Raw genomic sequence first — 26845 nt, 5'->3', positions numbered from 1 at the left:
TATGCGAACATAGATAAATAAAATCTCAAGTGGAATGTCTGGGCAGTAACTTCTCTTCTTGACTTATGTGGTAACGATGGTTGTTTATCCGGATAAATCAGTTTTCCTTTCCCTGAAAAAGTTTCCATAATTTCAGTTCGATTTTGATTGTTTTGTTCAAAACCTATCGGACCGATGATCAAAATGGGGGAGATGATTTATTTTATCTTGTTTCGTCTAGTGTTGGTTCAAGTATTTTGATTATGTTGTTTCTTGTTCGAGTTTAGAAACAAGCCGGAAGGCTCATCCCTCGATATCATCAACTACAGTCTACAGGCTTTACCTTAAAGAAGCAGTAAACAGACATGAACTAACCTATAATTAACATGCTACCCAGGATAGGATCTCAACAATTTAATCTTAGTTACTACCAGAATATTAAAATTTCAGATCATTATGGAAAATGTTTCTTTTCAAATTAGTACTTCTAGTTTAGATTCAGCTCGAAAGGTTGGCCAAACGGCAAACAGTGCTATACGGCTATACCAACTAGACATTCTAGTTATATGATCACATTGATGTCACCAAGGGAAAGTTACTGCATCTGATCTCGGATAGAGGCTGAGACGTTGTTGAAGGATTCTTGAAGGAATCCCATATCATCGCCACCCGCTGGAAAATCTAGTAATAACTGTAACATTACATCTGCTGAATCATCGAACTCGTATGGTTTGGGTAAATCAGAACAGACTGCAAAAACGTCTGCTTCCTTTCTGCAGCTCAGAGGTTCCACATTTTGGCTGGCGTTGGATTTAGAGATTTGGTTTGTGGCTATGGAGCTCCATTCAGCTTTAGTCAAGGACGATGTTTGAGAAGCTGGGCTGTGAGATGAGGTGTCGCCAATCCATTCACTTGTACACTCCTTGATTTTCCGGAATGAGTCACCAACTCCAGAGTTCCACAGACGGAGGAAGAAGTCCCCTTCGGATTTATTTTCTGACAGTGTAAGTTGTGCTTCATTTGATGGATAAGATTTGACCTCGAGTTGAATGCTCTCCGATTGTACCAGTTGGCAAGACAGCGGAGATTCAAGATTTGTGTCGACTGACTTAGAGGAGCTGGCCGGCTGGTTGAAGTCTATGCTGGCAAAGCGCTTCCTCAAATGCGAGTTCCAGAAGTTCTTGATATCGTTGTCTGTTCTTCCTGGTAAACGCGAGGCTATCGCTGCCCATCTGAAAGTAGCAGTGATTCGAAATAAGGATATCGTTTCACCTACAACCTTGATGCGGAACATAGCTAATTAAACAGTGATAGATGCCCCCGGAATTGCTTCTTGTTCCTCAAAGAAATATGAGGAAATAACAACAAAATCCTCATATTAGGTCCCCCCGGGATGCAATTGATGGGGTGTAAAAAGGCAATTTCTTACTTGTTCCCGAGTGTTCCATGTAGATCAATTATGCTTTTCTCTTCCTCTGCACTAAAGGGACCACGTTTAATGTTGGGTCGAAGATAGTTTATCCAGCGAAGCCGACAGCTTTTCCCGCACCGAAGGAGACCTGTAACACGCAAAAAAAATCTGCTATTAGAATATTCTTGAATAAAAAAGCTTGTATTTTTCTTGTTCGGTGAAAAGGAGGTTATAGCATAAATTCGACTGCTCGAGCTTGATCGAGTAGTCTATGGTTACACTCAAGGGGCCTCCGGAGTCTCGAGCTCGGGGTGACTGCTTTGAAGTTCTTGAGAAGCCAAGACTCACGTGCAATCGTATACTCTCCATGCCACACAAGAAAATGCAGTTGAAAAAATCTTCCGAAACTAGGACAAATGAGATCCTTGTATGGGTAATGTTATCTACCACTTTTCAACTCGACTCCAACTTTTTCTATCGTATGCCCAATTTTGACAAACAAACATTAATTGTATTTAATGAACTTAAAATCAATATTCTTCTTACCATAACAAAAGAAAATGTGTTCCAGAAACACAAGTGACATGCTAATCTTATTTCCAAACCATCTTCTAAGCAACTCTTTTTCACCTCTACATTCCATCTTTTAATCCAACTTTCTTCTCAATCCCAAAAACTAATCATGTGATCGATCATATTACGACCACACCAATACATTACACATTTTTTGTTCCAAATAAATAAGATTAGATTACAAAATTGTCGAAAATTTAGACAACTATACATTATATGTTTGTATATTTGCTTCTGATGATAAAATCTCAGAATATATTTTCTCACAGCAATGGAAAGAAACAGAACCAAATTTAAGCTTCTTTTCGCACTCTTAACCAGAACAACGATAGAATCCAATAGGCTCAAAATGCCAAGAAGGAAATAATTTAGCTGAAATGAACAACACAAAACAGCAAATGAATGGCCCCATATTTGCAAAAGAAAATAAAAATGGTGAAACCTGCAATTTTGGGGAGATTTCTCCAGGCGCCATGCCCATTCTGAGTGATGAAATCAACAAGAATCTTGTCTTCTTCAGGAGTCCAAGCCCCTTTTCTTATCCCTTCTTTTTCACAGCATGCCATTCTCCCTTTATTCTTCTTCTTCCTTTTCTCCTCTTCCTTACTTGTGTCTCTCTTTTTCACCATTTTTAATCGAAACCCACAAATTATCTGCCCCAAAATCAAAATGCAGTTTACACAAGCTAAATGATATTCAAGAAAAGAGTGTACTTTTTGGAGGAAAATGAGAGAAGACGACACAATAAGTTGGAAAGGTGAACAGAAAAGGTTCGGGTTTCTTGGGAGGGCCGTGTGACCAAGGACTACGTGAGATTTCTACTATTTCGACTCCGCCCGGTTAATACCTTTTGTCCTTTTCTTTTCAACAAAAATATACTTTTAAAAATTGTTTTCACTCAAAAATAAATAAATAATAACTACTTCTAACTTGATTTATTTAAAAATTTGAAATTTTCGTCACTATATATATTTATTCGGGAGTAGTAAAAAGTCACTATTTTTTTAACAACTAAAATGTTAATTTAACCCGAGATGACATGCAAGAGTGGATGTTCGTATAAATGTACACCGAGATACTTTAAAAACCTTAACTTTTTTAAGTGGACTATCTAGTTTTGAGAAAATAGTGTTGTTTTTATATTTAAAGAAGAACTTAAAAACAGACATAGCATAATGAATTTGACTTCCAGAAATATTTTAAACAATTCTTTTTTAAGGAAGAAGCTTGGGAAGAATATATCATAAATGCCAACAGATTACGATTACAGAATTATTGAAAAGGCCATTCTCACAGACTTCCAAGAACCCATCCCCTCCACTATTTTCCTATGCTTCCATATCTCTGCATTTATTTTGTACTATCCCCCCAAACATCAATTATGCATTTATTTAATCCAATATAAATATAATAATATATACATATTAATAATTTCTGGAATCATAGTATAATATATTGATTATATAATTTTGAGTTAATTAAACCTGCAGGGAGAAAACCCCTTGCAACGTATATTTAGCCTGTTTATTCAAGATATACGAATTCAATATTATTTAGTTTTAATCAAATTACTTAATATTCAAACCGACACATTTTTTTTGTTGGGATAACGACATTTTTGACATGTACTTTGCATCTCGTTTTTTTAAAAAAAAAAATTTTTTGTTTTTTTTTATCGCTCATCTTTAAGTTTGACTCGACTAATTTATCGCATATATATTATTTCATTTTTCGTCTGGACATCTACATGCCACCGAGAAATGTTGACGTGGCTCCGGACATCACTGGCATGTCTGATGCTACGTCAACATGATTCCGGTGAAAGATGATCAGAACTGAATAATAAAAAATGTGAATCGACCATCGATTCCTATAATTTTGTTCTTAATTTTAAAAATTCCATCTTTGAGTCACCCCGCTTATTCGAACACAAGTGACGGCGAAAATCCCTCACATTGATGCAAATTCTATAAAAAAAAAACACATCTTTTGACTAATTAATATACATCTCATATAGGCTTTCAAAATTGGCAAAAAGTTTAGATTTTATGCCATTTTCTTAGATAGAAAATAGACAACATCAGTTCCAATTATTAACCATGCAAAAATTATAGTAATACCAACAAGAGAACTACCTCGTCGGCTGAACACTAAACAACTTCACTCGATCAAATTCTTCCCGTGGCGCGTTCTTCAGCACGGCGAGAGATGGCGAGATGAGACTAGCTCACACATTCTTACATATATGTAACATTCATATATACATATAGTCCTTGCATGCAAATCAGATATATATATATATATATATACACATAAACTAGCAACATATACATACATACAGAGAGAGAGGGATTGTGGTAATTACCTGCTAGAAATCATAAAGATGTAAGGAGGAATTGGCGGAGAAGAGAAGAAGAAAGTGTGTGTGATTTGAGTGTGAAGTGTGTTTCTTATGGTGTGTGGCTTGCGATTTTCCAATTTAGCTGATATCATGGAGGTTGTTGTTTTGTGCTTTTCCAAAGATGACAAAAAGATTGTGACCCTTTTCACCCTTTTTTATTAAATTCAGATAAATAAGAAGAATCGACTCAGATTATTACCTCATTTTTCTCCAACCACAAGATCAAGAAATATATATTAGGGGTCGACATGCAAGACTAATTACTTTTATGCTTTGTGTGCAACGTGGATGTTGTATGTCATTTCTCCATTTCATGTTCAGAGGCAGAATGATTAAACGAGATTACTCTGAGTTTAAGCGTAAAAAAATCACATTTTTATAACTTTTTACTGAAGTTGTAATTATTCCGAACAAAGAAAACGATAAAATAATGCATAAATACGATAGATTTAAGTCTACGCTTAGTACCGACAAACTGTAGTTGACCTGTTGTTGGTCGAAGGCGGAGCTTTTTAGGGGATCATTTCAACTTACTTGTATAGACATTACCTTCATTGTACATCTAAGAATGAAAATTAATCAACATACGTAAGATTCATTGAAAAAATCATAAACCCCACATATATAGATAAATCTTCAACTTTAAATGCTCTTTGGGCACTACCTAAACAAGTAGGATTTCATTTACCTTTTTAAGTATGCCTCACGCTTAAAGCACACTTAATCTTACGTTTCAGAACACTCGAAAATATAAATAAGACATTGTGGTTAATATATAATGTATTTAATGATTCGTGTTTTGTATATAATCACATTTCATTGGGTATTTGTATTTGGGTTGAATCAAATATAATATATATCTTTATCTATATGGATCTATATAGTATCAACCAACGTAATTAAGTTTACTAGAATAAATCATGACACTAATCGAATAAAAAGATGTTTTATTAATATACTATTTTTAGAATATGTCAGCGGGGTGAACCGACCCTCATTTTGATAGGTCGAGAAATTATCAACTCGATTGGCTAGCAGACATACCTTGGTTGATAATTTCTAATATTTGATCATCTATTATATGTGGCGTGACGAGCCTAACATATTTGATAACTTCATAAATATAGGAGATATTAAAACTTTACGAACAAGAGTTGTATTGTTGCCAACAATAAAAGATAACAAAAATTTAACAAACGCATATCATGACCCAAATTTCATAACATAATTTTCTTGATAAAAACACTTGGACCCTCGATTTAAGTATTTACAAAAAAAATTAAAGAAATATTGCATGCTAAAAATATATGTAATTTTATTTATAAAATGAGGGTGTGACCGTGTGAGATCAAGACTCTATATCTACATATTTTTATTGGGACGGTGTATTTGTCTCCGCTAAAATTAAACACGATATCCACGTTGCATATAAGTTTCAATAAAGTTTTTGAAAAAAAACAAACAACAAAACTTTCGATGGCACTTAAAAATGGATATAATTTTCGGGAAAAAAGCATATAATTTGTTTTTATGATGAAAACTATATACAGAAATATATATTTTTTGGCTCGACAACCGAAGTAAATAACAATCCTTTTAAGTTTTACCCAGTTCGTGAATTCTCATTGGAAATATGTTGACTTACAGACTTTTCACCTCGCAAAATGTCACGTCTTTTTTGCTTATATGATAATAATAGGTTGAAAAAGGGGCACGTTACACGGCACATTTCTATTTAAAAAATCGATATTTACATATTAATTTTCCGCAAAAAAACTTTTATTTTTTGTCCCAAAATTTTAACTTTAATTAATATAATAATACATACAGTTGTTCTTATATTTGATCTTTAAACAGAGAAATTTCATTTCTCCTAAAATCTTATCATGATATCATTGATGAGAAAATTTGAAAAATGAACTTGGTCGGATAAAAATACTCCGTTATTATTAATTTATTAAGGGGTGGTTTTTCGATATACCGTATCAAAAATATTGGTATGAAAAAAATTTATACCGATACCGATATCGAAATTTTGGTATGAAAAAAATTCATACTAATACCGTATAGATACCAAAAAAAATTCGATATATCAAAAAAATGTATATATATCGAAAAAATTTCGGTACGATATTCCGAAAATTCGATATTTTGGTTCGGTATCCCAGCCCTTAATGTCATACAGCGGGCAGTGGCTTGAATTTTCATATTTTATGATTAAAAAAATTATTAATAAATCTCATAACATTATAATTAATTCAAAAAATTGTAAGAACAAAATATACACAATATATTGTTAAATCAATAGCTTTAAAAACAAAATAGACACGATATATATGATCATTACGTTACCACAAAAACTCTTGTGAGATGGTTTCACTGTTCAATTTCGTGAGACATATCTCTTATTTGAGTCATTCATAAAAAAATATTATATTTTATGCTAAAAGTATTATTTTTTATTGTATATATAAGTAGGATTGACCCGTCACACATATAAATAATCGTGAGACTGTCTCACAAGAGATCTAATCATATATATGTTACATGCATATATAATAAAAAATAAGTCTCAATCGTGTATTTAACATCGAGAAGTCAACTTCTTGAACATTATAAAATCAAGATCGAGAGCTTTTAGCATATTCACGTTTTCCTTGTGATGCTCCATGCCATTTTATCATGGAATCGATGTTACGCGAGACAGTATCACAAATGTATATATATATGATAAGTCGATTTGTTTCATATATGTATTGAAACATCATAATATTTTTAACAAAAAAAATAATATATATATATATATATATATATATATATATATAGAGAGAGAGAAATTGAGTATGTGTAAATAACAAGACGTGAGAAGCGTAAATATGAAAACGTAAAAGAACGTACCCTTGCCATGCCAGGAAGTCTGGAGAAAAGTAATGGTTGCATTACATGTGATTTTTGACAGTATTTAATGTGACAAAATGTTTCCCGTAATTTTTTGAATAATGCTATATTCATTATTATTTTTTGTCGCTCCAAGATGATGCCCATACTGTGGGACCCGTGACCCAGTCAAGCCAGGGCCCGGACTCTCGGAAAAGGGAGGACCTTTCTAGCCCAGGAAGGATTCTCTACTCGGGAAGGGAGGAGCTCCTTGGCAAGGGAATAACTTCCTTTTGTCTGATCTTCTCTCATCCACCAATCTAGAAACCACTAGGGATGGCAACGGGGCAGGTCTGGCTAAACCCGGGACCCACCCGCTTCCTTTGGACCCGCCCCGCCCCGCGAACACGGCGGATCCAATCCGGGTTAGACTCGTTGGACCCGCCATAACTTAAATAATTTTAAATTTATTAAAATAAAAAAATTAAAAGTTTAAAAATTAACAAATATCATTAAATTTAATTTCAAATATAGATTTATAATATTTAAGACAAATAATAAATTATTCTTACAAGTTGAAATTTATTAATTTGTAATTAATTAATATTTATTAGCTAAAAAACATTATAATGATTTATTTTTATACTAAACATATCATAATAAAATAATTTTATTTCAATCCAATAATATTAAACATTCAAATTATGGATAAAATATTAATTATTTAGTATAATAATATAATTATATATTATTAATATTACATATATATTTTATATTTATATATACACATGAATATTTTAAATTTATATATATATAATACTTTGGCGGGGCGGGTCCGGGGCGGGTTTGGCAAAACCTAAGACCCGCCCGGACCCGCTTTGACGGGTCTAGATCCGCCCCGTCGGGGCGATTTTGATGCGGGGGCGGGTCCTAGAAACCACTCCGTACTTGGGCTTTTGACAACCACTCGGGTTTGGTGATAATCCTAGATATTTCACCGGGGTATCATATATTTTAATGATCAGAGTCAGATTGAATATATATCTCACAAAATTGTCCCATTAAAATTTTTATACGAGTTTTTGTGTGTATCACTAACAGCCTTTTCATGAACATCATGCTATTTATTCAAATACCCCTCCACATATATATTTTAAAAACTTTTTGAAGTAAATTATTCCAATTAGGATTAAATTATTATAATTATACGGATTCAAAATTATATTTTTTCTTTTTTGAACATTTTTGTTAACATTAAATAACACCTCTAGGAAGTTACTACTTACTATTGAGTACTGATGAAGAAACGTTAGTGTGGGGAAGATCAATCAGGTTACAATGGGCCAACCCAAGCCCACGACAGTACCGGGCCTATCCGTTTCAGCCCGTCTGATGCTTAAATGTTTGGCGTTAAAAATTAAAATGAAGTGATATATAATAATGGAATTTTATTCTTGCGAATATTTTCATAAACACACACAAAAATAAGGTTACAGATTTTGCATGAGATTAACATATTCCTATTTTTTATAAATAATAAATAATAATAGTTTTCATTTGAGAGTTTGTCCAAACGTAACGCGTTAAATCTGAACAAATTCATTTTTTTTTAATTATAAACAACTCCATTGTAATTTAGGTAAAACGAAATAATATATATTTACTATTCACCTACGATTATTAGTATTCCCCTACATAAACTATTAAAAAAAATTTCTCGTTTTATTTTATGTTGTTCGGGTTAGTCTATAATAATTTTCTAACTTATTAATTAGTTTCATATTTGATTGATGACTAAATAAATGTAGTTGACTTTAGTTGATTGAATTCAATGAATCGTAGATTCTCTCTATAAAATAGAAATTATCATCTAAATTTAATTTTTTTTCCCGTTTTAAAAATAGCTTGACAATATAAATAGTTACTACATTGAAAATCTGAAAAGTATTAATATTCTTGAACCCATAATTTTCTTAAACAAAAACAAAAACAAAAACAAAAAACAAAGGATTTTAAGATAGAGATTAATAAATTTGAACAGCTAGGTAGATCAGTAAGTTCCATTCGAGCGTTGCATAATAGGGAAATAATCGGCATTTGGCAACCAGCTTTTTTGGTGTCAGCAATTCAGATAATCTCTCTTCTATATTCTGTACTACTATATAGTTCGTTAATCCCATGAAAAACAAGCCCTTTCATGTCATTTCAAAGCTCCCGTCTCTTTTTCTTCGTCTCACTTGCTACATTTCTTTCCTGAAATTCAGTGTTAAGAATCATTTTTAAGACAGCCCACTGATGGGAAAAATCCGACCATGAAGTTTTCCTGCTTTAATCGAAAGGTACCAGGCTAATCTTGGTGTACTTTTTTTTTTTTTTGTTTATTTTCAATGTTTCTTGTTTGGGTTTGGATCTTGATTCTGGGACGTTTATGATTTGGGAAAATCTTGTGGCTCTTAGAGTTATTGAGGAAAACTGTAATGGATGCTTTGTTTTCTGATTTTTTTTTTCTTGGATTTTACGATGTGATGATTTTGGTATTCTTGGTCGGTTGTGGATTTTCCGGTACGAGGGTTTGGTGATCTCTGTGGCTCAAGATGTGTGATTTGTTGCTGATCTTTTCTGTACCGCTCCCACCCGTTTCCAATTTTTGGCATTTTACAGTTTCTTTAGTTAGATCTCATATGGAGTTTTTGTTGCTCCATTCTTAATTCCATCTGGATTTAATAAATGTTGGAAGAGATAATTTCTTGCCGGAGGACTTACGAGTGTGCCCTAACATTTACAAAAGTATACATGAAATTCAATTATTTTTACGCGACCGAAGCAAGATTATATTTTTCACCATTCCTTTTCATGAGAATTGTTTTTTTAATCAGAACTGGTGAAATTGGGACTTTGAAACAGTGGATTTCTAACGGGATTCAGGTTTATTTGTTGATATAGTATGTTCGTATTCTGTGTATCGTTTGGATAATCGAAGGTTATGATGTCCAGTCAACTGGTAACTTGAATTTATCATCGTGTTGGTGTAACTCTATGAGTCTATTACAATCTGGTTTCCCAGCATTTTTTAAAGGAGTGGTAAAGATCTTTGGAAACAAGAAGTTGCTGAGTCAGGACGCAATGATTTGATCGGTGTGCCAACTGGATTGGCAATCCGTCTGTCTGGTCGTCACGTGGATAATTTTTCTGGTACCTTTTTTAGGATCAAGACAAAGATATCTAAGGAAATTTACGCAAGCTTGTGCAATGGACGATACCTTCTCCAGTTTGAGAAAATGGGAGGATATGAATCATGATATCTTGGTTAAGATTTTCCAAACCCTGGACATCTTTGATCTGATCTTGGGGATTGGTCAAGTTTGTAGTACTTGGAGATTGGCGGCTTGCGACCCTTTACTCTGGAGGACTCTTGATTTGTCGATGCTAAAGTCAAACTTCATTAAAATACCGTTAGAGCCGTATGTATACGTGGATGGTCGGTCTGATAAGACATTGACTCGGGTTTTGAAGATTTCCTTAAATCTAAGCCGTGGAAGCGTATCGACGATAATTTTTCACTACAATCTCTACATCAGCAATGATCAGTTGACTTACGCAGCTGAAAGGTATCCTGAGAACTTGTAGTTTGTCCTGATTTATTGAAACAGAAGAATGATGCAACTAACCATCTGTATTGTAGGTGCCCTCGTCTCAAACGGCTGGTCATGCCTGCGTGGAACAGAATAAAGGAGGCTGGAATATGTCATGCAATTCATATATGGAAAGACCTCGAATCACTAACAATGCCTAGCATATCAAACCCTCCTGTTATAATTGAGGAAATTTCGGAAAATTGTAAGAATTTTTCCGAATTGAAGATAATGGGCCCCTTTGATGTTTGCTTCGCTTCAACGCTGGTTGCATTTCTACCTAACTTGAAAGTCTTAAGCCTTCGATGCTCGATGGTTCTCAAGGATGCTTTATTTATCATCTTGGATGGGTTGAAAGCGCTGGAAGTTCTCAACATATCTCATTGCCTACTTGTTGATACCCCTCCACCTCCTGCGACAAGAAATGTCCTCCGGAAGCTTGACAGCACGATTCTCGAAAGGACAAGCAAGTTGAAAAGATTTATATCGTGTATCAATGATTCGTGTGTGATGTGCCAACGTGCTAGAAATGACGAAGGGTTGATGAGGTGGTACAAGTACGAGGAGGATCTCTGGAAGGTAGATGAAGTGAGATCACTCGCGATCTGATCCTATCCCTCCCTTGTAGCGGCCTTTTGAACCTAATAAGAGGTGCAAGATTCAGGACAATGAACTAAGATCTATGTAGATGGTAAATACTAAATACAAGTCATTTTGACACCATAGTCGATAGCAGATGATCGGAGGCGGTTTATTTTCTTGTTTATCTGGAGTGTTCAGTTGAATCTGTTGATGATTGAGGTCATAGATGTATTTTAGATTCGAACGACGAATGAGCTGTGACATCTGGTTGTTGTAGATTCTAGGGCGGCTGTATATATATTGTGTGCGCTAATACTTGGTTGTTTAATAAGGAGACTTGGATTATTGCCTTTTTCTTGCTGTTTCATTCATTGCTTTATTCAGGCATAAGGTGTGACTTTTGACTGATGAAACCCAAATAATTCAGATCAATGGCTATAATTAACGTTACTTCTTCAATTATGTTGATTTCATTCAAATATGGCAGCATATTCTAAATTTAAATTATGTGGCAAAATATCCTGTAAGACGTTATTTTCTCACCGTTTTTCAAATTTCTAATTTTACAAAGATAGTATTTGTTTGATTGATATGAATATCTACTAATACGTATTTGATGGATGAACTTCAAATCTATAGATCTCAAATGATGTATTTTTGTTGTTTAGAGAACGAATATCGTAAATTTCAAATCCACTATTCACATATTTATACAGTATTGTATATTAATTAAGTGAATTTCAAGTTCACCTATACTATTTGAAATTTGTTATATTTTTGTATTACTAACGTGTAAATGAGTAAAATATAGATTTAATATTTGATTTATTGTTTTATTATCAATCACAAAACTATAATCGAAGTCCATAGATTTGAGATCCATGAACAAACTTGCTATAGTATTGGACACATAATTATTATTAGTTATAGTTAAACATCCTTTCAAGTATAGGGATACATGGAGTGCTTACAAAACTCATACAATTTGTTTGGCCTATGCTTTCGACTCATATCTAACAAATTTATGATTGATGAATGATTATTATGTGTGTGAAATCTAATCTAGGTATTTAAAATGTTTTTTTTCTTTTTTTTTCATAATAATTTTTTTTTTTCTAACCGTAGTCCCTAATTCTAAAACGGCGAGCTTTACCAAACCCCACTTTACGCCGCTGCGTGGCAAAGCCTACAAAACCCCCTCTTCCCTAACACGGTCCAAGAAACAGAATACCCTCTTTCATTGTTTTTTCCTCTCAATCTTTATCCCATTTCTTCAGCGACTAAAACAATGGCCCTTGAATTGTGGGAGACCTTCAAAGAATCAATCACCACATATACGGGGCTTTCTCCAGCTACTTTCTTTACAGTTCTTGCTCTGGGCTTGGCCCTTTACTATGTGGTTTCTAATTTCTTTGGTTCTTCGGATGATACCCACATCCGGCAAAGGTCGAGAGGCTTTGAGGAGCAGATGCAGCCTCTGCCTCCTCCGGTTCAGTTAGGTGAGATAACTGAGGAGGAGTTGAAGCAGTACGATGGCTCTGATTCACAGAAGCCTTTGCTCATGGCTATCAAGAGCCAGATCTATGATGTTTCTCTGAGCAGGTTTATGTTCTTGATATTTGTGTGATTTTGTTTGTCTTTGCTTCCTGGGTTGGTGTTTCCTAGAGTTTTGTTGGTATTCTGATCGGATGAATTTTGGGGTATTTTTTTTGTCTCTGACCTTAGCTGTGATTGACTGTGATTTACATGCTATGACTTGTGAGACTCTGGAAAGGGAAAAGTTTTCATTTTTTTGTTGATTTTTAGTGATATAGTCATGTGTGTGCAATAGTTTATAGAGGAATCGAACCTTTTATGGGTTTTCGGTGTTCATTGTTGGTTTTAGTGGATTTTGGCACATATATAATGTTAGTATATTTCTCTTGCGTGTATACAGATGGCTTTTGGATGTTGCTAATCTTTCTTGCTGACCTTTTAAAATATCCCCATATTTTTTTATATCATGTTATCATTCCACTTTTTTTATGCTTTCTTTTTGTGTAAAGTGGATTTCAGATTTTTTGTTTATTTGGAACTTTTGTGTACAGTTTCTGCATTTTTTCATGTTAATGGAATATGAACATAACCTTCTGCAGGAATTCTTCGTTTGTTATTTGCAACAGCTTCTTGGGATTCTAAGTTTCAAGTTTGTGTATCCTTGATCGAACTAACTTAATTTTTTTCCATTATATGTCAGCCTTGCGTGGAGCTGATGATTAAGGGCATCCAGTTTTGATGGAATTGATTGTATATGTGTTTTTTTAAAAAATTATTTATTAAAACCGTTTCACAACGGTCACATACCGTACTTAGCTGTTTCTTGTGTCTGTCGTACATGAAAAAAATTGTCGGTTAGTATAACGGACGAGTAACTGTTGATTTCCATATTCACGCATTTTATAAATAAAACCTGAATTTTTATCCAGGGATATTCTAAGTTTCTAAATTGGAAACCATGCAATATTTAGCAGACTTGAAACTTTTGTAGTGAAACCAAGCTTCTTCCTTTGTTAAGTTTTTCTTACTTACCCAATTGTAGCATTGTTATCTTCTTTTCCTCATCCACCATTTTATTCATTGAAATCGCTATATTTTAATATTTTGGATTTCTCATAATGTGATTCTCACTTGCTACAGTAGCAGAAAATGAATGCAAAATGTTTACCATTACACATTATTCTTTTCGAACAGTTACTTTCCCTTGTGTGTAGAGTCACAGAAAATTGTCAGTGATGGGATTAGCTTCACTTGATATAGGCTGGTGACCGGGGAGCTTTAATTTTTCATGGCATCGTTTTGTTTGATGCCATCCTTTTCTTTTCCCCTCCTTTTTGCTCCTGGTTAATATTCCTGGTTGGGCAGAAGTGCATGGTTCAATAATTTCATGTTAGAACTTGCTCCTGAGAATGGTTTACTCTCAGGTATTCTTTTACAGTTTTCTTGATCGGTATTCCTAGTTTCGATGCCATTGTGAACTTTGATAAGGATCTTTGGACGACGAAGTATGCATCATATCTAATCTAACTTACATATAAATATATCACTTTGAATTGTGAATTTCCTTTTGTACCTTTCATTTTCTACTTTATTACCCGATGCACCATTAATTAATCATATTGTGTCTTAATTAATATTGTCAATCAAATATATCTTTTCTATTATCTGTTAGATATTAATAAACATATATTTTTATACGTGATGCTGTTTCCTGGTATATATATGTGCGCGCGCGCGTATATATCTATGCAATTGACTGAAAGCCAATCTTGAGCAGATCAAAACTTTGTTCGTGCTTATTTTATTGCAATTGCTGGATGTGCACTATGTGTCGATTAAGGGGATATATGGCAACCACTTAGTCTGTATATGGAACATGTCAGCATATGGGATAGGTAGCTAATATATAGTCCCCATGTCTATAATATATGAAATTTATTGGAAGAACTGAATTGCTTTCAGACAACCAGACTCTAGTTTTTGGTCTAACATGTCGTGGTTGAGAAAGAGGAAACCGTATCCACTTTGATACAAGGGTATCTTGCTAAACCCACCATCCCAGCCACTTTGCATCTCTCATCCTTTAGTTTGAAGAGATATTGCGTCGATGAAATAAATGGTGAAACATCACAATTCATTTTCAGAATCTGGAATATGCGCTGTTTGATTTGGAAATCTTATGCATGTCTCACCTTCCATGTGAGCTGAAGTTTGCTGAACCGACTATGTTAATTTGTGGCAAAATTTTCTTTTACAAGAGTCTTGCAAGTGCAAATGAATTAGCAGTACTCAATTTCATACATTGTTTGCAGGATGTTTTATGGGCCAGGTGGGCCTTATGCCTTGTTTGCTGGAAAGGACGCAAGTCGTGCTCTTGCGAAGATGTCTTTTGATGACAAAGATTTGAACGGTGATCTCACCGGTCTAGGTGTGTTTGAGCTCGAAGCCCTGCAGGATTGGGAGTACAAGTTCATGAGCAAATATGTGAAGGTTGGAACTGTCAAGACGACCACTGTGCCAGTTACTGATGGCACGACTGAAGGCCAAGCTGCAACCGAGGCTACCCGAGAGAGTGTTGCTGATGGCCCATCAGAAAGTGTTGCGAAGGAGACTCCTGAAGCCTCTTCTGCAGTTGATACCGAGAAGGACAAGGAGTAATTCATTATTATTATTGTTATTAGTATTTAATATTCGATGAACTACAAATCATGTTTAGTGCAGGATTTAAAAAGTATTATGTTCGGAACTATTATCTCGAACGGGATGGGATGTTGGTGTTGAATAAACATGGTTATCGAAAAAGTAGAGCTCGAATTTTTAGTAGATATTCAAGTTTTATGTGCTTGTCATTCAAATGAATCTGTTTTATCAATTTGCGATGAATTTAAACTATGACTGGATCATTCATTCATCAATACTTGATTTTCTTTGCTTTGATGCAAAACCCAAATGACCCATTTCTCTTTGTTTTTCGATTTTCCATGGATCGATTCTCACTCACATTCCTCTGTCATGTGTTATAAAGTAGGAGAGAATTTGTTTGTTTATCGAGATATAATGCATATACAATGACATATATAATTATATGTTATTTTTGAAATTACGAAATCATCTAAAATTATCACAAATATACTATGAAAGTAAATGGTGTAGTAGCAGTTTTTTCTCTTTTCTACGAGGCCGAGAAAGGGAGTGAGACTTCGACTTATCCAATGGCTGATGCTTCAATGTCTTCTCTAGCCTCCAAAATCTGCAACCACCTAGCCTCCGTCTTCACCGCCTCCACCACCCCCCATCCACCGCCTCTCACCGTTCTCGTCGACGAAATCTCCGCCACCGCAGCTCGCGGCGGCCGGATCTTCCTCTACGGCGTGGGCCGTGAAGGCCTGATGCTAAGAGCCCTGTGTATGCGTCTCTTCCACTTGGGTCTCTCCGCCCACTTCGTTTTCGACATGACCACTCCTCCAATCTCCCAGCCGGACGTCCTCATAGCCTCCGCCGGCCCAGGGGGTTTCTCCACGGTCGACGCCATCTGCGGCGTGGCAAGAAGTGGCGGCGCAAGAGTGGTGCTTCTGACGGCTCAGCCGGAGCTGGGCTCGTCGGTGAAGTATGCCAGCGCGGTGGCTTACATGCCGGCGCAGACCATGGCAGACGACGGAGACGGAGGGAATGCGCAACGGAGCTTGCTTCCGATGGGGAGCGTGTATGAAGGGGCGATGTATGTGTTGTTCGAAATGCTTGTGTTCAAGCTGGGGGAGCTTCTGAATAGGAGCCCTGAAGAAATAAGATCTCGCCATACCAATTTGGAGTGAAATCTTCAAAATCTTTATTTTGCTTTTCTTTCTTCATCTCCTTTTAATATGTTAGTTAAATTTCTAGATTTTGATTTCTATTCATAAGCAGTGTATGAATTTTGATGTACTACTGTTTAACTAAAGAGAATCCTATTCTTTATTAAAATGTTGAAATATGATTAAAATAATACTAAAGCACACATTCAAGCAACAAAAGATGATTTTGATCATGTAGCCCAACTATATAATCACAATATGTTATAGAATACTCTAAATTCATAAACAAATTTGCACAAATTCAGAAAGCAAATTGAAACTACAATTCCTCCTCCTCCATCTAGTAAAACTTATAATTTTATCATTTATAATTAAATACCCAAGTGATGCTCGACATTCTCTACTCATCTTTGATACCTTTCAAGAACTTCAACACTTGAAGCATAGTAGGCCTATTGGCAGGGTTGTCAGACAAACAAATTACAGCGATCTGCAGGGTCTGTAGCATCATCTGCTTAGAATCTGCATCAAGAATCATCGGGTCAAGCACATCCACCGCCTCACGATTCTTCGTCTTCTGGATCACCCATCCAACCAGGTTCCCCCCTTCAACATCTTTGAAATCAGGTCCCGTAGGCTCTTTCCCGGTTAAAAGCTCGAGTAGGATCACACCATAGCTATAAACATCACCCCTTGTCGTGGCCTTCCAGCTCTGACCATATTCAGGCGGAATGTATCCGAACGTGCCTGCAATATCTGTGCTAACATGTGTTTCACAGGCACTGATCAGTCGCGCCAGGCCGAAATCAGCAACTTTTGGTTCAAAATCTTCGTTCAGAAGGATATTGCTAGCCTTGATGTCGCGGTGTATGATGTGGGGAATAAAACCATGGTGAAGAAAGGCAAGGCCTCGGGCAGAACCCACAGCTATCTTGAATCGTTTGGTCCAATCCAAAACTTTGAGCGTTCCTATTCGATTTCTTAGCCAGTTATCCAAGCTTCCATTGACCATGTACTCGTAAACTAGCACTTTCTCCTCCCCGTACGAGCAGTACCCCAGCAAGGGAACAAGATTTCGGTGTTTCACCTTGCCTAGCGTTTCCATCTCAGCTAAAAACTCCCTTTGGCCTTGTGCTTTGGCTTGACTCAGTTTCTTAACAGCAACAGTTTTACCATCTGGTAAAGTGGCTTTATACACGGTGCCAAATCCTCCATCTCCGATTATGTTTGTCTTGCAAAAGTTGTTGGTGGCTTCCAGAATGTCAACTAGGGTCAGTTTCAAAAGAGGTTGCTCGAACATGGCAATGTTGATGCTTAGTGGTTCTTTAGATTTGCTGCCGCTGCTCAAGAAATAGAGATTTGGATCATCTGAACTGTTCATCTTGCTGTCACTCATGTCCTCAAGATCATTCTTGCTGGTTCGGTTAAGGACAATTTTCAGCACAATGAATACTGAAAGAGATATCAAAGTCGTTCCAACCACAACCGAAGCTAATCCCCATTCATTCAACAGAGGAAACTTTCTGCCAAAGCTCTTTGAAGGGCATTTTAAACCGACAATTCCTCCACACAGACCCTTGTTTCCAGCCAGGGCAGTTTTGGTGAGTTTGCTGCATATCCCATTTATCGGGATCGGACCCTCAAACTGGTTTTCTGCCAAATTGAAGAAGAACAAACTTGCTATTCCACAAACATCTTCTGGTATTTGGCCACTTAAATTATTCTTCGAGACATCCAGATACTGAAGTTCAGCTAGATTCCCAAACACGTTTGGAAGCTTCCCCGTAAAACCATTTCCATGAAGATCCAAGGTAGACAAATATGTCATGTTGCCTACTGATCGTGGCAAATCCCCACTCAATGCATTGCTACTTAAATTCAGAATCTCAACTCTCCACAGTACTGAGTTCTTGAAAAGATCATCCAAATTACCTGAAAGCCTATTCTGCTGAGCATAAAGCCCCACGAGATTCACCATTTTCGACAAAGAGGCTGGGATTTCACCACTAAGCATGTTAGAGCTCAAGTCCAAATGCGTAAGCTCATTCATGCCACCGAAACTTGTTGGAATCGGACCTTGTAACATATTAGTGGTAAAATTAAGTTTCACCAAGTCTTTTAACATTCCAAGGTTTTCAGGGATCCGACCTGTAAGCTGATTATTTCCAAGATACAAACCTTGCAGCTTAACCAAATCACCAAACTCGCGAGGAATTCCACCCGTAAGCAAGTTACCAGACAAATCTAAGCTCGTGAGATTCGATAATCGTGCTAAGGACCTTGGAATCTCACCAGAAAGCCTGTTGTTGCTGAGCAGGAGATCAACCAAAAGCACACAGCTCCCCAATTCATCCGGGATTGAACCACTCAATCTGTTGTATGAAAGATCATAGACTCCTCTATGCTGTACATACGTTGTGTCTGGAATAACAGAAGCTGGGCGAAAATATTTCGAAACTTTCGAAGGAATGCTTCCAGAGATATCATTATGAGAAAGAACAAGGTATTGTAGCAGAGGCAAATCAGTAATTTCATCAGGAATGGAACCATTAAGCCTATTGTTTCCCAGAACCAGTGTTGCCAGTGTACCGCACTTTCCAAGCTCAAAGGGTACACTCCCCACAAAATTATTAGAATCCAAATATAACACAGACAGGGCACTCAGATTTCCAATCTCCTTAGGAATGGTGCCCGTTAGCCTATTGTTCGAGAGAACCAGATTTTCCAAGAATGCAGCATTGCCAATCTCCGCAGGAAGTGCGCCCTCCAACTGATTATTTGCTGCAGTAAACTCAATTAAATTCACAGAACTCCAAAGATTTGCAGGGATCGTACCTGTTAAGTTATTAGAATCCAATTCAAGAACCATCAACTCAGGGAGCTTAGAAAGATAATCAGGTATGCTACCATGAATCTGATTATCCAGCAACACCAGCTCCGTCAAATTATTACAGTTCACAAAAGTTTCTTCAATACTACCGGTGAGAAAATTGTGGTCAAGCTCGATCTCAGAAAGCAAAACGGGATTGCAGATTTCTTTAGGAATCTCACCTGTCAACATATTACTACCCAAGCTAATGTGGGTCAGCATGGAACAATTCCCAATCTCAGCTGGAATTCTCCCGGAAAATTTATTATCAGACAGCAGTATTGAATCGGCATTTCGCCATTTTCCAAGCCAGGAAGGCAATGTACCTGAAAGCTGGTTCTTTTCAGCAGAAAAACTCATAAGCGGTAACTCGGAAAGCTCCTCCGGCAACGTCCCGTGAAGGGAATTAAATGAAAGCAGCAAAGTTTTCAAGTTTTTGCAACTCCCGAGTTCAGATGGAACACTGCCATTTAGCTCAGCGTAAACAAGATTCAACACGGTCAAGTTTTGTAGCTCTCCTATAAATGTCGGGAGTGTACACTTCAAGGGGTTGTTAGAAAGATCAAACTTGCTCAAAGATTTCAGCTTTGAGAATGTTTCAGGCAACGGGCCGTTGAAGAGACAAGAAGGGGCCGAGAAAACTTCAAGACGTGTTAACCAGCCGATCTCCAAAGGAAATTCTCCGGAGAAGTGGTTGTCTCCGATGTATAGCTCAGTGAGAGAGGTGAGTTCTCCAACATCAGGCGGAATCACACCAGATAGCGTGTTGTTAGAAACATCGAACGAAGATAAAGATCCAAGCTTCGGGAAGAGATTAGCAGGCAGTGAACCTGTGAGGAAATTGTTTCCAAGAGCCAAAATCTGAAGCTGAGTCAGATTTCCGAGCTCAGGTGGGATGTCCCCCACGAGGGCATTGCCGGAGAGGTCAAGAAAAGTAAGCTTCAACATATTCCCAATCTCTGGTGGAATTTTCCCGGTGAAACTGTTAGGGCCAAGTCTGAGTTTCCGCAGACGGTTCAAATCCCCTAGTTGAACCGGCAAATGCCCACTGAATTGATTATTTCCCAAGTCCAAGACTCCTAGCATCCGCAGAAAACCAATTTTGGGAGAGACTTCGCCATGCAACTCATTTCCAGACAGGTCAAGAACAACCAAGCGCTGAAGAAAGAAAATTGCAGGCGACAATGGACCCCTGAGCGGCTCCCTGAGGGAATGAGGCGACAGAACAAGAGAAACAACGCGATCCCCATCGCAGAACACACCAGTCCAGTTACAATGAGAAACATACGGAGACCAAGAATCGAGAATCTCTTTGTTTTCAAGAGAATTCTTGAAAGAAACAAGATTGCTCATATCAGGAATTCCAAGTTTCTGCCCAGAAACACAATCAGAACCCAAGAAACACAGTTGAAACAAGAGAAAAAGACACTGCAACAGAAGGGTAGACGCCATTTCGCCAATAATGAGCTTCGTGAAGCGATCAACAGATATGAACACTAGGAAAAGGCTTCAACGCAAAAACTTGACTAACGTCGTTGAAATAAACACGCATCGTGAATGCAATCAGTCACACTATGAATGGAGTAAAAGGATTGAGGAAAACTGAGCATAATTTCTTGAAAATTGGAGGCAGTATTTAGAGCGTGGGAAGAGAAAAAGGGGAAGAAGTGAGGTACAGTACAGTTTGTTGGGAACATGAAGAGGGGGAAGGAGTATGGCTCACTCACTGGCTATGTTACAAAACTCGAAACGTTTTCTTAATTTATTTATTTAATGAAAATGGAAATGAAAACGAATGATGAATTATTAGTTATTACTCTGATGAAATTTAAAACCCATCGGACAAATCCAAATCCAAATGTTTTTATATAATAAAATGGAATTAAAATTGTTAGAATAATTGGGTTTGTATGGATGTCGAGTGAAAGTGGAACATGGAGGGAACGAGACGGCGTCGTATTTAGTCTGTCTGACACATGATGATATATAAGTCCAAAACGATACGAAAAAGAGGGTTTGCAGTTTGTCAGACTCTACTCTCTAACCTAAAAACTCTGCCTTTTCATCATATCCATTCGATTCCATTCTCGCTTTGACCAAAAGGCCCTTCCATATTGCAACCATAAAATCACGCAACTATCAATTAGTGTTTGGGGAAAAATTCATCTGTGATAATTGCTGTAATATTTTTTGTTACATTGATAGTTAATTATATTTGTTAAGTTTTTATTGGTGTGATAGTTTTTTAAACATGTAAATCATTACATGTGTACATAATAAATTTTTTCGTTTAGGAGAGCTTATAAGAAGTATTTTTCAGCTTTTCATTCACAAAATTTCATAAAATTTCAAAATTTTGTGCAGGAAAAACTGAAAAGTACTTCCTAAAAGCTCTCTCAAACACTACCTTGTTATTAGATCCATAGATGCCTACCCTCACTCGAGTTTTTTGTGAGACGGTTTTCCAAATCGATTTCAAGATATATTTTTGACATGTTCCAATAGATGTTTAAGTTTTTGACAAGTAGTTAGGAGTTTGGTTACCTTTACCAACATGTTCTCGGTTAAGTTATATTGTGCAAAACTTGTTTATGAGAGTTTATTTGACTAACTTAGTTTACAAGCTATTGCGTTATGTAGGTTTACTCAATACATTTCGAAAATAACAACAGTGCGTTCTCAATGTCATATAAAAAAGACAGATTTTTGACACGAAATGATTTTGAAAAAATTACTCCTCACTTTAATATGAACCGGATTCACTTAGGTTCCGCTTGGATCTAATTATTTCAAATACATGGATTTTAAATGCATTTTTGTTGTTTAGAGGAGTAACAACACAAACATCAAATTCACTTCTTTTATGTTTATATCGTAATTCATGGTAGTTAGGATGAATTTTAAGTTTATTTAATAAAGTGATGATTTAGAATCTTTTTAATCCATCTAAGTAATGTGTAAATAATTAAGTTATGAACTTGAGATTTCTCTATGTTTCATTCTTAACACTAAAATTATAATCTAAATACATGGATTTGAAATAATTCAATCCAAACGCAACCTAAGAAAACTTATTAAAAACATGTGCTTTGAGATTCGTTTACACTACATTTTGCTTGTATTGATCTACCTAATTAATATATATACATATATATAAATTTTTATATCTTTTAAGATAAGAAAATTTATATACATGATGTATGAACCAGCATATATATGATGTTCATTTCCAACTATTAATTTATTTATTGCAGATGGATATTTTGGTTGGGGTGAAATATTTCTGGTGCCGTTCAACAATTTTTATTTAATAGATACGAGATTAATAAAGAAAAATCACTTATATATATATATATCATTTATAATTTATTCAATCCATTGGCCATATGGATGGATTATGGATATAGAGTCCAATCCATGTAGAGCTTAATTAGGAAAGTGTTTGACTACTGCTTTGTTTAATACTTTTACCCATACTAGAAACCTCCATCATCAAAGCAACCGGGCTCATGATTAAAATTTGGCCAAGTTTACAAGTTCAATAATTAGTGTGAAAAAAGTTCTCCAAGGACAATTTTTTATTCCATGATCACCACATTTTTTTTTTAATTATTTAAAACTAGTCTCCTTGTACACAAGGTCCATACTTAGAATATTTATATCTAAACATAATATTTTTGTTATTTTTAAATTTATGATATTTCTATATTTTTTTATTAAAATTAATCTAAAATTTTGAAAACATAGATACATATATACAGTATAAATATTTATTTAAACATCAGATTAATAATTTTTCATATTTTTTCTTCGTGTAATGAACTATCTAAAAATTTCAAAATATAGAAGATAGTATTGGATTTTAAAATTAGATAAATATAAGATTTGATAAGAAAGATTATTTTAGGATAATAACAACAAATTACTCCTAGCTATCATTTATTTCTGTGTAGAAAGAAAATAATGGGTATTACTAAAATTTCATTATGTGTTTTTACCAAATTATAAGAATCGGCTTTTTAAATATATACGATTTTAATTAAATTGTAAGATGTGCATCTTTTAATTGTATATTTCAAAACTCTTCCGAAAAAGCGGTGATTACAGTAACTTAAAAAGATATCGATATCAGTTATATCTGGTTCGGAGCTTTGTCTATGTTAGCACATGGGCAGTGCCCATGTGCTGCATCCAATGACCCATTTTTTGTGATTTGATATGATTTCATTTCAAATGAGATCATATCAAATCCCAAAAACATGGGTCATTGGATCTCCATTTGGACACTGCCCTAATGTGGTAGCATTGACAAAATCCTGGTTCGGGTTCGGACGAGATTTCGAGTTGGAGATCGCGGGTTATAATCACTCTACCAAACATTAATAGTTAAAAGATAAAGATTTCGACACAAAAAAATAATAATAATAAGATTCAATATTAGTTTAATTTCTTAGAGCCTGTCGATTCCATCACACATTAAATTGAGGGTTAGTTTCGCCAATTTGAAAGGAGAAAACTTGTTCGGAGGGAAAAAGATTTCTGTACGAAAAAGAAACACCAAATGGATGCTGTCCCATTCCTGTAAACAAACTGATACTTAGGAATTTTTGGCAATAAGCTCATCAATGGCTTCCAGTTGCTTAAAAGGGATTTACGATCAGCCCATTTGTTTTTGGTAGATGTTTTTATGCTAATGTATTTTGAAAAGATAGATGAATTTATTTCTTGGCTTCAAGAAGTTGTATTAGTCAATTTTCGTGATTGATACATCGATATTTTACTCAAAAAAAATTGCTTATATTCACTTGTTTTACGAGATTTTGACCTAATTCTCATGACTTGTAACACTTTTTTGGTAGAGTTCAACCTAGCATATGTGTATTACTTCAATGATAGATCTAATGTTCCATGATTTATCACGTCAACAATATATCATTAATTACGTCTATGTGTAAAAATAGGAACCATTGGATATATAATTTGGTATTACTCATATGTCATGAGAATCAATCCGTTATTTATGTGTTAATGAAATAAGTGACATTATGATTAATTAATTAATTAATTAATAATGTTGTACAGTGGCGGAGCCACATAGCCCGGGTGGCACAAATTTTTTTTGAAAATTTTAATATATTAATTTTCAATAATTTTGAATTAATTTGATATTAGCCCGAATAGCTTGATTCAAAAAATTAAAGTACTAGAGAAGCTTAAAATTCTAGCCCGGGTAAATTGATATTTTTAGCTCCGCCATTGATGCTGTAGTAAAAAAAAATTGGCAGTGAACTTAAAAAGGAAATGTTTATTTTATAAATAAATTAATTAACAGTGCTTCAGAAAAGAATTTCAATAAGGCGTGCACGCAATATAGTCATTTGAAAAGAAAATGGAAAAAATCACGAAGTCTGGAAATTTGATATGACCCTGAAAAGAATACCAAACATAGGAACTGGAAAAGGATTGCGAAAGGACTACATATGCTTTTGATTTAGGGTATTTAATAAAGCATCGTTTCCACTTTATTTATTTTTATATTTCCTGTGCATGCTTAAATTACTCCTTTATATGAAGATCAATGTTTAAATCGCAAACTAATTGACTTGAAAAATAAATGATTATTATCTCCTAAAAAAGAGAAAAATACAAGATTATGCGTTTAGAAAAATAATTAAATTTTACATATTGTAAAGAAATGATGGGAAAAAAACTAGAAGTGTGCAGTATTGAAACACTCAAAATCTTTTAAACTAGAGTGTTTGTTAAATAAGTTATTTTAACAAAAATTTTTAAGGAAGAAAATGCATCTTGTGAAATGGTTTTATGTTTTTTTTTATATATGAGATAAATAATATTTTTTTGTGGACGACTCAAATAAAATATATGTCTCACAATATTGATTTGTAACACCGTTTCACATGAGTTTTTGTTTTTAAATAAAATTTCGAAACCACTCTTATTGAAATTAGAGTTTGATTGTGCATTGTGAACTTTAAATGAATATAAAAAGATAATTTTGGAAATCGAACATATAAAAAGCTAAGAGTGTTTAGAAAAATGTTCATTTATTTACCAAAAAACCCAAATCACTTTTAAAGAATCAAAATCAACATAAAACCAATTTCAATAATTGAACTAAACCGAGCAAAAAAAAAATAAAAAATTCGAGTTATTTAAAAAAAAAACGCTTCTTTTTAGATGACAGGTGAAGAATATTTTTTATGAATATTTACAAACACTTCCTAAATCCTAAATATTGTAACTTGAAATAGCATAAAATTTGTATCCACATTTTTTTAGACATTGAAATGCTTAATATTATAGTCCACATATGAAAGAAGAGGATTGAATTTGATTGATGGCTCTCGTGTGGAGTTAGAATCATTAATAGTAGCAACATAAATAAATTATTTAATTATATGTATTTAGTAACCACTTATTTTCCATTCATAATTTCTTTATTTATTACCCTCTTTATTTCTCTGCTTTATGCATAATTATTACTTGCCGTTTGCCAGCTACTTTTTGATGGTCTCCACTCTACGTTTAGCCTACTGGATAGCTGGATCCCGGGCCTGTTTCAATTAGACTGGGCTAATTTCATACAGTTGGGCTCGTAGCTTGGATCGAATTAGGAATTGGGCCAATTCATGCATATCTCATGGTCTTTTACGATTTATTATCATTTTGCACATCAAACAATATCTTTTTACAGTGTTCGAATAATCATGCTAAATATAGTTTAAAATATGATAATTAATTTTTTTTGGCCAAAATATGATAATTAATTGAAAATAATGATTAATTTTTATTTTTTTTTTACAAATTTCGATGATGGTAGGACCATAAGCAAGGTGTAAGAGGGGAAGAAACATGCTATTTTAAAATCATATGATAACGTTGAATTTTTTTAATTTAATTTAAATGACAAAGTAGAATTATATATGAACATCCAAAATATACTCAGTTCATAATTTACATCAAATCATACTATTAACTTACACAAGAAAATCATTAACAACGTAGTTCATGTGACACAAGACTCTCGAGTTTGAGATGAAGTTTAAGTTTCGAAATTCAATTATAACAAATCGATTGTTAAATTAAAAACCATAATTAGATATAAGAAGTTTTTAATAATCTACTGATCCCACAAAAATAACTACATAAATAGTAGATCTTTTATGAGGCCAT

The 26845-nt window shown here is 34.9% G+C and overlaps 5 protein-coding genes across 7 annotated transcripts; 3 read left to right on the top strand and 2 right to left on the bottom strand.

The window, feature by feature from the left end:
• Positions 1–450: 450 nt before the first annotated feature.
• LOC140872183 (transcription factor MYB17-like) lies at positions 451–4398 on the bottom strand. 2 transcript variants are annotated; one of them, XM_073274971.1, is made up of 4 exons: positions 4329–4398; positions 2406–2616; positions 1409–1538; positions 451–1211 (listed from the first exon to the last, which is right to left on the bottom strand). In XM_073274971.1, the coding sequence occupies exons 2-4, from the start codon at positions 2590–2592 to the stop codon at positions 575–577; spliced, it is 954 nt and encodes a 317-aa protein (XP_073131072.1). In that variant the 5' UTR covers positions 2593–2616; positions 4329–4398; the 3' UTR covers positions 451–574. The 2 variants fall into 2 exon arrangements, with proteins under 2 accessions (XP_073131072.1, XP_073131071.1); XM_073274970.1 differs by lacking the exon at positions 4329–4398 and adding an exon at positions 4099–4281.
• Positions 4399–9260: 4862 nt separating this feature from the next.
• LOC140871775 (F-box/LRR-repeat protein At3g48880) lies at positions 9261–11809 on the top strand. Of its 2 annotated transcripts, none has more exons than XM_073274465.1 (3): positions 9261–9580; positions 10306–10849; positions 10924–11809. In XM_073274465.1, the coding sequence occupies exons 2-3, from the start codon at positions 10491–10493 to the stop codon at positions 11480–11482; spliced, it is 918 nt and encodes a 305-aa protein (XP_073130566.1). In that variant the 5' UTR covers positions 9261–9580; positions 10306–10490; the 3' UTR covers positions 11483–11809. The 2 variants fall into 2 exon arrangements, with proteins under 2 accessions (XP_073130566.1, XP_073130565.1); XM_073274464.1 differs by having other exon boundaries at positions 9262–9580; positions 10447–10849.
• An 821-nt stretch (positions 11810–12630) lies between these two features.
• LOC140871414 (membrane steroid-binding protein 2-like) lies at positions 12631–15814 on the top strand. The gene is made up of 2 exons (XM_073273913.1): positions 12631–13057; positions 15304–15814. The coding sequence occupies exons 1-2, from the start codon at positions 12744–12746 to the stop codon at positions 15647–15649; spliced, it is 660 nt and encodes a 219-aa protein (XP_073130014.1). The 5' UTR covers positions 12631–12743; the 3' UTR covers positions 15650–15814.
• A 343-nt stretch (positions 15815–16157) lies between these two features.
• Positions 16158–16914, top strand: LOC140871726 (uncharacterized). The gene has a single exon (XM_073274393.1). It carries the CDS (start codon positions 16204–16206, stop codon positions 16801–16803), a length of 600 nt encoding a protein of 199 aa, XP_073130494.1. The 5' UTR covers positions 16158–16203; the 3' UTR covers positions 16804–16914.
• Positions 16915–17015: 101 nt separating this feature from the next.
• LOC140871725 (uncharacterized) lies at positions 17016–21430 on the bottom strand. Its single transcript, XM_073274392.1, has one exon. It carries the CDS (start codon positions 21101–21103, stop codon positions 17183–17185), a length of 3921 nt encoding a protein of 1306 aa, XP_073130493.1. The 5' UTR covers positions 21104–21430; the 3' UTR covers positions 17016–17182.
• Between the last annotated feature and the right edge of the window lie 5415 nt (positions 21431–26845).

The sequence above is a fragment of the Henckelia pumila genome, unplaced genomic scaffold, assembly GCF_033568475.1.
Source record: "Henckelia pumila isolate YLH828 unplaced genomic scaffold, ASM3356847v2 CTG_461:::fragment_3, whole genome shotgun sequence".
NCBI lineage: Eukaryota > Viridiplantae > Streptophyta > Magnoliopsida > Lamiales > Gesneriaceae > Henckelia > Henckelia pumila.
This window is presented reverse-complemented; position numbering and strand designations above follow the sequence as displayed.